This window comes from Anomaloglossus baeobatrachus, chromosome 2 (assembly GCF_048569485.1).
Source record: "Anomaloglossus baeobatrachus isolate aAnoBae1 chromosome 2, aAnoBae1.hap1, whole genome shotgun sequence".
Taxonomy (NCBI): Eukaryota; Metazoa; Chordata; class Amphibia; order Anura; family Aromobatidae; genus Anomaloglossus; species Anomaloglossus baeobatrachus.
The window spans coordinates 309,290,396-309,302,865 of NC_134354.1; the positions used below are offsets into that span (position 1 = coordinate 309,290,396).

Genomic DNA, 12,470 nt, shown 5'->3' on the forward strand with positions numbered 1-12,470 from the left:
GCTGCCTCCTGCAGCCTTCACCAGCCTTCACCAGCCTTTACTAGCCTGCCTCAGCCTCCATCACGACTCCAGAGCTGCCCCCACCTCCCCTGGGCCTTGCAGTATATAATCCGTATATTCTGATTATAAGACTCACCCCCTACTTTCCCCCAAAATATAGGGGAACAAAAATGCGTCTTATAAAGCGAAAAATACGGTATATATTCCACTTTATATATTTAGTTTTATAAATTTATTCATACGTATATATTGTATTTATTATATTATGTTTTTATGTTTATTTGTCTATCACACAAATTTATTTTTTTCATTACTTATAACTAATACTAATATTATTTATAGCATTTACAACAATATATTTATAATAACCATTGTGACGACATGGACTCTCATGGGTAAAATTTTCTTAAAATTCAGCCAGACAGGATGATAGATTGTTTATAGACGGGGGATAAGTCCCTCATTGTTTTTACAAGACTCTTGTTGACTCATGTAATTGTGTTGGCCATTGAAAGCCAGACGTATTGTTTCTCCAGACTTTTCCAGTAATCATTGTATTGTAGTTGTGTATTGCTAATGTGATTACCTTAGTAGCCATTATCTAGTCTATGCATTTCAGACTACATGTATACCCTCAGTCTTTCTGTAAACATCATTTGGTTGAACATTGTCCATGCAGCTTGAAATTCATCCAATTGGTTGGACAAGATCGCCTCTCCCATCGAAGAGGACGCAGTGTATCCAAGTGGAAGGCTGTGGCTATAAAAGGGATTTCTTTAAGCCACCATGTTGTTGTTAATGGATGCTGATGGATCTAGTCTAAGCTCTCAGGAGCTGACTAGAGGATCAGGATATCTTATGGCTTCAATCTAGGGACTCCGGTTCCGGTTGGAGACCATATCCACAGCCTAGGGATTTCGACTCCGTCTGCCAGGATTGTATCCTCATACCAGGACTACCTAAGGAGGACACTCAGGTTGGGACCGTTCAGTCACCTGTTACAGACTTTGCAGACCTCAGCCAGCTTTTTAAATCTGGCATTATTCCTCTCTCCGTAGGTGCCCGCCAAAAGCGGGGTGCTGCTGGATTGGAGTAAGCGGCCCTGGAAGCTCTGAGGCAAGGACATTCTAAATCCCTGGTGAGCCAGCGGAAGGGTGAGACTCTGTTGCCTGTTACATTTGTGTGTTTTGCTGGTTATGTGTTATGTGCTGTTAATTGTTTGGGGATCCAATAAAGTCTAATTATTGTGGTTCCCTCACCTTGTGTTGTCTGAGTAGTGTTACGCCCACGGTTAAGGAGGCCGGCGTTCAGTTGGGATGAGCCCTGAGCCACGCTGTCTTTCTAAAGGCGGCGGGTTTTAGTGGACGAGAGCACCCACTGAGCCCCGTGTCTCCACAATTGGTGGCAGCAGTGGGATACTACTCAGCCTTGTTTACCCAGGGGAGCTGCAGCGGACTGGTGTTCGTGGACACAGTCCAGGGCTCAACAACCAGGGAGGCACATAAGCATACCCAGCAGGCCATAGGGGAGGCATTCAGGTTTCGGACGCTGCCATTTCCAACCCCACCAGCTCAGCCATGGGACAAGGACAAGAGAGGAGTTACGACCGCTGCAGTAAATGGATGCTACAGGATCTGTGCCAGAGGTGAAAGATTATCTACTGGAACGCTGAGACTCGGTCGGACTTGATCCAGAAATTAGTCCATTGGGATGCCCAGAATGATGCAGAGGACGATGAGGATCCCGCCGATATTGACCCAGAGGATTTAAACTATGTGCCACATCATTGATCTAGTGACAATCGGGAATCAACTTGGTCCAAAATGGCCCAAGCCACAGCGTTGTTGACTGCATTGGGGCCTAAATCCTCAAGAGAAAAGAGGGCTTGGGTTCTGGAATATGTTTATGGGATTCCAGCTGCCGAACTGCTAGCACCAGCTGCTCGAGAAGGATGGTCCCACTACCCAGCAGAAGCTGCACCAAAACAAAGGACTACAAACAGGGCCGGTGACTTGCCCAATCTATGGCGCTGTTATACATGTGGGCGCCATGGACATATAGATAAAGATTGTCTCCAAAACCGAGGCCGCATGCTTGGAGCCCATCTACCAGCTCAGCCGGTCAAGAGCCAGGGACTACGAGACACTGGTTCCTCCATTGCCCTGGTAAGCCCAGTTATTGTTTCCCCAGAAGACCCTTTACCAGATTCCCAATTATCCATCTCCCTGGCTGAGGGCCAGCGCTCAAACGTCCCTCTGGCATGTGTGCAGTTGGACCTAAGGACCGACCAGGGAGAGGTCGAAGTGGAGCTCGTGGCTAGCCTCCCCACACCTGGTATTTTGGGGACCAACCAGGAAGTGATCGATGTGGGGATTGTGAACAGCCTCCCCATACCGGTCATTGTGGAGACTGACCAGAGCAAGGCTGATGTGGAGCTTATGAACAGCACCCCCACCCCTGTTATTTTGAGGTCTGACCAGGAAGAGGTCCATATGGAGCTTATGGACAGCCTCCCCACACCTGTTGTTTCAGGGACTAACCAGGAGGAAGTTGATGTGGGGTTCATAGATGACCCCACCAAGCCTGTTGTTTCGGATACCACTCAGAGGGAAGTGAAAGTGGGGCTTGGGGATTACCTGCTCACACCAGTCATTTTGGAGAATGACCTAGGACAAGGACTATCCAGTCAGTTTGAAGCAGCCATCACCCACTTCCAAGCCAAGCAGGACCCTGATGTGGATCTTTCTAACATCTTTTCCAAGGATAATTCACATTCCCAGGCTCCAGCATCCACTTCTGAGCCAAGAACCATGAGTAAGCCTAACCACACTGTGGCTATTGACTGGGGGAAGATAGATAATAAGAAAAGGATGCAAGCCCAACTCATGGACCCCACCTTAGTGCTTGTCCACAATATGGCTGATCAAGTTGGGGGAGGTAATCAGGGGCAGGTGTATAGATGCGAGCCTCTGTTGCTGATCTCACCATTAAAAAGGACAATGCCATCAAGAGGAGAAGGATGATCGGAAGCCTATCATGTCTGGCTAATATTAAGAAGGGGGAGGAATGTGACGACATGGACTCTCATGGGTTAAAGTTTCTTAAAATTCAGCCAGACAGGATGATAGATTGTTTATAGACGGGGTATGAGTCCCTTATTGTTTTTACAAGACTCTTGTTGACTCATGTAATTGTGTTGGCCACTGAAAGCCAGAGGTATTGTTTCTCCAGACTCTTCCAGTAATCATTGTATTGTAGTTGTGTATTGCTAATGTGATTACCTTAGTAGCCATTATCTAGTCTATGCATTCCAGACTGCATGTATACCCTTAGTCTTTCTGTAGACATCATTTGGATGAACATTGTCCATGCAGCTTGAGATTCATCCAATGGGAGAGGCGATCTTGTCCAATTAATCGAAGAGGACGCAGTGTATCCGAGTGGAAGGCTGTGGCTATAAAAGGGATTTCTTTAAGCCACCATGTTGTTGTTAATAAATGCTGATGGATCCAGTCTAAGCTCTTTGGAGCTGACTAGAGGATCAGGATATCTTATGGCTTCAATCTAGGGACTCCGGTTCCAGTTGGAGACCATATCCACAGCCTAGGGATTTCGACTCCGGCTACCAGGATTGTATCATCATACCAGGACTACCTAAGGAGGACACTCAGGTTGGGACAATTCAGTCACCTGTTACAGACTTTGCAGACCTCAGACAGCTTCCTAAATCTGGCATTATTCCTTTCTCGGTGGATGCCCGCCAAAAGCGGGGTGCTGCTGGATTGGAGTAAATAGCCCTGGAAGCTCTGAGGCAAGGACATTCTAAATCCCTGGTGAGCCAGCGGAAGGGTGAGAGACTGTTGCCTGTTATATTTGTGTGTTTTGCTGGTTACATGTTATGTGCTGTTAATTGTTTGGGGATCCAATAAAGTCTAATTATTGTGATTCCCTCACCCTGTGTTGTCTGATTAGTGTTACGCCCACGGTTAAGGAGGCCGGCGTTCAGTTGGGATGAGCCCTGAGCCACGCTGTCTTTCTAAAGGTGGCGGGTTTTAGTGGACGAGAGCACCCACTGAGCCCCGTGTCTCCACAATTTAGTATATTGTGGTTTCCTTTAAGCCCCACAATGTAGATCATTCCCATTCATAAGTCTACACAATGTGGGTGGTGCACTTGCGCAGCAGGCGTCCTCCGCAGACTCATGCAGGGCACATTGGCAGCGGCAGTATGTTGAGTCCTCACTTCCTTGTGGGTGACATGCACTCTGCGTTCCACTGCCGACTGGCAGGAAGTGTCTTTTCATTTGGAGGAGGAACCTTTGCTGTCATCAAAGCGCTAAATGTTCTCACTGTCACGCTGGTTTCCAGCAACTCATTGGTCCCACTCCTCTATTTAAACTCTCCATCCTGACACGACCCCCGAAGGAGCAGAGCAAAATGGGCATTGGAGTGGAGGGACTCAAGCACACAGCACCTAACTACCAGGTAATTACTCCAGCTATGTTTATTAACTTATTTCATGTCCTTCAGGTCTATTATGGCTGCTTATTCATGAATTATATAATGCAAATCACATATATTACAGGCTGAATATTATTGCAGTACTCTAGCTCCATCTAGTGGACATTATGACTAGTTTTAAACACACATTTTAACCTGCATAATAGAGTACTATAATATATATTGTAAGCAAAACCTTTTTTGAGTTTGCATTCTATTCATGAGTCACCTTAGAGGAACAATATTGCAGAAGTCACCTTATATAAACTTTACTTATTTTTTTTTCACCCTTACATATTGACTTTAGCATTAATTAAATATACAGCTCTGGCATAAATTAAGAGACCACTGCAAAATTGTCAGTTTTTCTGATTTTTCTCTTTTATAGGTATATTTTTGAGTAAAATTTAAATTGTTCTTTAATTCTATAAACTACTGACAACATGTCTCTGAATTTCCAAGCAATAAATGTATTTATTTTCTGAAAATGAGAAATGGTCAAAATAACAAAAAAATGCATTGCTTTCAGACACCTCAAATAATGCAAAGAAAACAAGTTCATAATCATTTAGAAACAACAATACTAATAATGTTTTAACTCGTGAAGAGTTCAGAAATCAATATTTTGTGGAATAACCATGATTTTTAATCACAACTTTCATGTGTCTTGGCATGCTTTCCTCCAGTTTTTCACTCTGCTTTTGGGTGACCTTATGCCACTTCTGGTGCAAAAATTTAAGCAGTTCTTCTTTGTTTGATGGCTTGTGACTATCCGTGTTCCTCTTGATTACATTCCAGAGGTTTTCAATGGGGTTCAGGTCTGGAGATTGAGATGCCATGACAGGGTTTTGATGTGGTGGTCCTTTATCCACACATTGATTGATCTAGCTGTGTTGCATTGCGCATTGTCCTGCTGGAAAAAAACAGTCCTCAGAGTTGGGGAATATTGCCTGAGCAAAAGGAAGCAACTGTTTTTTACAGGATAACCCTATATGCGGCTTGACTGATACGTCCTTCGAAAAGTTTAATCTGCCCAATTCCAGCCTTGCTGAAACATCCCCAGATCATCACCGATCCTCCACCAAATATCAGTGTGTGCAAGACACAGTGGCTTGTATGCCTTTCCAGGTCTCCGTCTAACCATTAGACGACCAGGTGTTGGGCAACGCTGAAAATTAGACTCATCAGAGAAGATTACCTTACTCTAGAAATTGGGCAGATTAAACTCAGCATCTGAGCCCACTTCTTACATCAGCACACGACCAGACGTAATGATACGATGTCACCCTATGATTTAGGAGTTAAATAAAAACTGAGAATTATGCTATTCATGGTATGTAGATTAGATTACAGATACAGTAATCAAAAGCACACTGCAATTTTTAGTTTCTTCTTTACGTAGTTCTGTTTCTGGAAAAACATCTAGTCCAAGGTGTTTACTTTACCAAGCCTTCTGTTATTTTTAGGTGGTATGCAAAGAGCATTGTTGGATTTGCGTTTGGATTTAGATAGCATATCCCAGTCGGAATCTCCATATGAAGCTTTGTACAATGCCTCCTCATGTCATTCATTGGATAGCATATGTAGCCGGCGCTCTTCTGACAGGGATTCCTTGTGCCACGAAAACACAAAAACACGACACGTAAGTCGCTTTGCAGCTAGCTAGTTAAATTCATTTTTATTTAGTGAACATTGCTTGTATTTAAATATACTTTTTGATTGTAATATTTATATGATTATTTTTTTTTTTTTTTTACAGATGGAAAGACCACCTCCTCCTGCTAAGCCTCCACCTGAAGATGAAGAAGAGTTAGAGAGGAAACACAGCGTAGGTGCTGTTCTGGAAGTATGTCGGTTGTAGTTGAAGTGGCTGGCCACTTTCTGATTGAAGTTTTTAAAACCTCATAAATTGGCGTGCACTCACATTTTTCTAAAACCTATCTCATTTTTTTCCTCAGTACCCCTGTGTTAGGCCTCCTGATATATCTCTAGTGCTTGTTTGTGACATTCCCAGGATTTATTCACATGGCCTCCCTTCCCTACTAGTTGTGTTCTCTTCTGGATTGAAATTAGAATCCTTTAAAGGGATTGTCCTCTACTAGGACAACCATTCTGATTCCGCGTTTTCCCCAGGGTAAAATAATAAAGCCTATACTCGCCACATGTACCAACACCGTTCCAGCAGTTCGTATTCCTGGGGCTCACATGAAGTTGTGACATCATTCGAGCCACGCATACAGTTATCGTCGACGTCTCTCTCCCTGCCTTCGGACCAAAGAGGAAGTGGTCTGAAGTCGGAGAGACAGAAGCCGAAGCTCATTGGTCACAGGGCTGGCATAAGGTCATGTGAGTCCCGGGAACGTGAACTGCGGAACAGCAGGATCGGCGCAGGTACAGGTGGTGAGTATAGGCTTTATTATTTTACCAGGAGATATGTGGAATCAGGAGGGTTGTCCTAGTAGTGGACAACCCCTTTTAATGCATGTACAAATGCAGGAAGTTTCTGAATCTGAACCTGCTCCGAAAGCTTTGAGCACTGGTGTGGAAGAGAAGAAACAGCAAGGAAAGTGATCAAAGTACAACTACTTTGTGGAACAAATGGGTCCAGTTGTGCAAGATTTACAAACCAGATGAACAAGCAGGATGGCTAGAACTGCGTTGCTGCAATAAGAACTGAGGGGGGGGGTATGGTTTTCTATGTAGGTACATACAAGTATGATGTTTTAGATATCTGATCAAGATGTTTCCAAACCCCTTAATTTTTAAATTATAGACTCAAATAATAACTACACTTTTAATTTTTTCCATAATTTTATATTGCAATTAAAGATGTACCCTGTGGAGACACGGGGCTCAGTGGGTGCTCTCGTCCACTAAAACCCGCCGCCTTTAGAAAGACAGCGTGGCTCAGGGCTTATCCCAACTGAACGCCAACCCCCTTAACCGTGGGCGGAACACTACTTAGACAACACAGGCTGAGGGAACCACAATAATTAGACTTTATTGGATCCCCAAACAATTAACGGCACATAACACGTAACCAGAAAACACAAATGTAACAGGCAACAGAGTCTCACCCTGCCGCTGGCTCACCAGGGATTAAAATGTCCATGCCTCAGAGCTTCCAGGGCCACTTACTCCAATCCAGCAGCACCCCGCTTATGGCGGGCACCCACCGAGAAAGGAATAGCGCCAGATTTAGGAAGCTGTGTGAGGTCTGCAAAGTCTGTAGCCAGGTGACTGAATTGTCCCAACCTGAGTGTCCTCCTTAGGTAGTCCTGGAATAATGTTACAATCCTGGCAGCCGGAGTCGAAATCCCTAGGCTGTGGATATGGTCTCCAACCGGAACCGGAGCCCCTAGATTGAAGCCATAAGATATCCTGATGCTCTAGTCAGCTCCTGAGAGCTTAGACTGGATCCATCAGCATCCATCAACCACCTGGTGGCTTAAAGAAGTCCCTTTTATAGCCACAACCTTCCATTTAGATACACTGCATCCTCATCGATTGGTTGGACAAGAGCGCCTCTCCCATTGGATGAATCTCAAGCTGCATGGACAATGTTCATCCAAATGATGTCTACAGAAAGACTGAGGGTATACATGTAGTCTGGGAGTCACCGACTAGACAATGGCTACTAAGTTAATCACATTAGCAATACACAACTACAATACAATGATTACTGGAAAAGTCTGGAGAAAGAATACCTCTGGCTTTCAGTGGCCAACACAATTACATAAGTCCAAAAGAGTCTTGTAAAAACAATGAGGGACTTATCCCCCATCTAATAACAATCTATCATCCTGTCTGGCTGAATGTTAAGAAACTTTAACCCATGAGAGTCCATGTCGTCACATTCCTCCCCCTTCTTAATATTAGCCAGACATGATAGGCTTCCGATCATCCTTCTCCTCTTGTCGGGAAAGCCCATCCGCATTTCCATGGTTCTTACCCTGTTTATGGGAGATGGAAAAATTGTAAGATTGTAACGCCAGACTCCACCTAAGCAAGCGTCCGTTGTCCCCGGCAGTGCGATTTAGCCAACTAGATGGATTGTGGTCAGTGAGGACTGTGAACTCATTGCCATAGAGGTAGGGCTGCAATTTTTTCAGGGCCCAGACTATAGCCAGGCATTCTTTTTCTATGGTGGCGTAAACCCTCTCTCTGTCCAACAGCTTCCGGGAGAGGTACACTATCGGATGTTCCTCACCGTTGTCCCCCACTTGGCTAAGTACAGCTCCTAGTCCTGTGTCCGATGCGTCTGTTTGGACAATGAATCTGCGACGGAAGTCAGGAGCAGTCAGGACTGGGCTCTGGGCCAGCCGGTCTTTCAATTGGAGGAAGGCAGTTTCACATTCTGGGGTCCAGATAAGGTTACGGGCATATCTTTTGGTTGATAGGTCAGTGAGCGGTTTTGCTATGGTACTGTAATTGGGGATAAACTTTCGATAGTAGTTTGCGGTTATTAGAAACGCACGGACCTGTTTTTGATTGACCGGGCGTGGCCACTGGATAATGGCTTCTACTTTTGCAGGTTCGGGACAAATGCACCCACTTCCCACCCGATGTCCCAGGTATAGCACTTCGGCCATCCCCATTTGGCATTTGTCATGTCGGATGGTGAGCTGGGCTTTGGCTACCCTCTGCAGCACCTGGGAAACATGCTGAAGATGCTCTTCCCAAGTGTCGCTGAAGCTAGCGATGTCATCCAAATAGGCCTGGGCATACCCCTGACATCCCTCTAGTAAAAATGGTCTACCATCCTCTGGAAGGTGGCTGTGGCATTTTTCATCCCAAAAGGCATGCTGGTAAACTCAAAGAGGCCAAAAGGGGTTATGAAGGCCGATTTTCTCTTGAGCGTCTTTTGTGAGTGGGATCTGCCAGTATCCCTTGCTCAAATCGAGGGTAGATATAAACCGAGACCCCCCTAACCTATCTAGTAGTTCATCCACCCGGGGCATGGGGTAAGCATCTGTAATCGTGACCTCATTGAGCCGTCTATAGTTCACACAGAAACGAGTACTCTTGTCCTTTTTTGGCATCAACACCACACTGGCAGCCCATGGGCTATGGGAGGGAACTATGACTCCCATATTTAACATGTCATCCACCTCGGCCTTCATCATTGCCAACACAGGAGGGGTCACCCGGTAGGCGGGATGTCTTAGTGGGGTGGTTGCCCCTGTATTGACATGATTCTGGACCAGGGGGGTTCTACCAGGCTGACTTGTGAACAGGGTTTCATATGTTCCGAGTATGTCTGATATCTGTCGCTTCTATGATGGACAAAGCTGCTCCCCTAGTGATACATCTTTTCCCCCATTTCCCTTTTGGAGTCCACTAATAGGTCTGGGATCTGGTCCAATTCTGGATCATCTAACTCTGGGCAGCAAACTGCTAAATTGGTGACTTCTCGTTCCTCATAAGCTTTTAGCCTGTTGATGTGGTAGGTACGCTCACGAACACCTGCTCGATCCAGGGCCACGGTGTAGTCAGCATTGCCACATTTCTTGGTAATGGTGAATGGACCCGCCCACATGGCTTGCAGCTTGGTTTTCCGCACCGGTACTAGGACCTTCTGTCCACAGGCAAATTCTCGGGGCCGGGCAGTGCGGTCGTAACATCGTTTTTGCCTTTCCTGAGCCACTTCTAAATTCCTGTGGGCTAACGCCATGAGGTGCCTCATCCTTTCCCTAAACTTTTGAACATAGTCCAGTATGGGAACCTCTTCTGTGGGGAAGGTGCCCTCCCAACTCTCTCGTACCAGCTCTAGGGGCCCTCGTACTTTTCGGCTGTACAGCAATTCAAAGGGAGAGAACCCAGTGGAGTCCTGTGGCACCTCCCGGTAAGCAAAAAGGAGCTGCTGCAAGTTTTTCTCCCAGTCCCCCTCCTCGGACTCCACATATCGGCTAATGAGCTGTTTGAGCGTTTTGTTGAAGCGCTCACACAATCAATTTGTTTCAGGATGGTAGGGGGTTGTGTGCATGGGGCGGACTCCATGTTTTTCCCACAGGGTGTGAATCAGTTCACTTTGGAACTGTGCCCCCTGGTCAGTCAATACTTCCCGTGGAAACCCTACCCGGCTAAAGATGTCCAGTAGAGCTTGAGCCACGTGCTCTGCATCTATGGAGGTTAAGGCAACGGCTTCTGGGTAACGGGTGGCAAAGTCTACCAGGGTGAGGATGAATCTTTTTCCACTGCGGCTGGGGATGGCTAAGGGGCCTACTATATCAATGGCAACTCTCTGGAACGGTTCTCCTATCAAGGGCATGGGTTGAAGTGGGGCACGGCATGGGGCTCCCTCGATACGCTGACACACTGGGCAAGAGGCTCTGTATTTTTGCACTTCTTGAGTGACCCTTGGCCAGAAAAAACTACGCAGCAGGCGGGCCCGAGTCTTTGTGGTCCCCATGTGCCCAGCCGCAGGAACATCATGAGCTAAACGCAATAGTTGGGGTCGGTATTGCTGGGGTACCACAAGCTGATGTACACGGGTCCAGGGTTTTTCTGGGCAGGATGCGGGCTTCTCCCGATATAAGAGGCCTTTTTCCCATCTATATACCTTCCCCTGATTTCCTCCCCCAGGTTGGGCGGCCGCACTACGGATAAGCTCTAGGGTGGGGTCTGACAGTTGAGCTTCCCTGAACTCCTTACGATCTATCTCCCCCCAATCAATGGCCACAGTTGGGTCTGATGTACTCACATTTGTTGGCTCTGATGAGGAGCCTGAAGATTGAGGAGGAGGGTTCTCCTCTGATGGGCTGGAAGAAAGACCTGCACCAGGATGGTGTTTGGCTTGGCTGCGGGTGATGGCGGTGACAAACTGGCTGGATAGTCCTTGTCCTAGGTCATTTCCCAAAATTACAGGGGTGGGGAGGACGTCCATGAGCCCCACTTCAACCTCTCCTTGGTCAGTTCCCCAGTCCAACTGCACTCGTGCCAGAGGGATGTTCGAGCGCTGGCCCCCAGCAAGGGTTATGGTCACTTGGTGGCCAGGTAAATGATGTTCTGTGGGAACAATATCTGGGCTGACCAGGGTGATGAAAGATCCAGAGTCTCGAAGTCCCTGAGCCTGTATATCACCGACCTTGACCGTCTGGATGTGGGGATGGAGGTTGGCTGGTGTACGGTGTCCGGCCTGCCGTAGGGTGTGGACTGGATAAACCACTTCCTCAGCTATTGGTGTTTCTCGGGAGTAGCATTCCTCAGGTCCGTTGGTTCATCTCGGCATATGTTGACTGGTAGACGGGCTCCAGGCATGGGGCCCCGGTTTTTTAGACACTCTTTGGCCATGTGTCCAAGGCGCCCACACGTATAACAGCGCCGTGGGTTAGACAAGTTACCCACCCTGTTGGTAAACCTTTGTCTTGTTGGGGCTCCTGTGGGGTAATGAGTTAGTCCAGCACATGAGTCTGGGGGTTGCTTGAATCCATGGTTGAGGGACCTCCTCAGATCGGTGGGCCTATTGGGCCTCCAGCTGGGTCGGTTGGCTGTAAATTCGTCAGCCAATCGCTCTGCTTCCTCTGGGGTGTCGGGCTTCCTGTCAGCTACCCATTCTCGGATTTCCGGGTCCATCTGCTCCAGCAGCTGTTCAAGCACTATCACATCCCGGAGGGCAGCAGCGGAGTGGGCAGCACGACCATCGAGCCAGCGATTACAGTGTCGTCGGAGTTGACTGCCAAATTCGACGTACAAGACACCCTGGCGAGACATAGTCCGGAACTTAGTGCGATGTCTCTCGGGTGTTATGGTAAAACGGGCCAACAAAGTGTCTTTAATAATTCCGTAGTCCAAGCAGTCCTGAGGCCCAAGTGATCGGACAGCCTCCTGGGCCCGGACCGGCAAGCTTGTCCACAGGTATTTGGACCACTCATCTGTGGGCACCTGGTGCATATACGCATTAGCACCTCAAAGTTTTGCAAGTGTTCATCTATCTCAAAGCTGGAATCATTAAACACTGGCACATCCCTT

The 12,470-nt window shown here is 47.0% G+C and overlaps 1 protein-coding gene across 7 annotated transcripts in view; it reads left to right on the top strand.

Moving 5' to 3' along the window:
• Positions 1 to 12,470, top strand: part of ANKS1A (ankyrin repeat and sterile alpha motif domain containing 1A) — a 568,529-nt gene that overhangs the window by 290,357 nt on the left and 265,702 nt on the right. For 6 of the 7 annotated variants that reach the window (XM_075335878.1, XM_075335880.1, XM_075335884.1 and 3 more), the window contains 2 exons: positions 5,966 to 6,141; positions 6,259 to 6,345. In XM_075335878.1, the coding sequence (XP_075191993.1) occupies positions 5,966 to 6,141; positions 6,259 to 6,345 (263 nt within the window). The remainder of the gene's footprint in view (positions 1 to 5,965; positions 6,142 to 6,258; positions 6,346 to 12,470) is intronic. The other variant, XM_075335881.1, reaches the window with a different exon arrangement.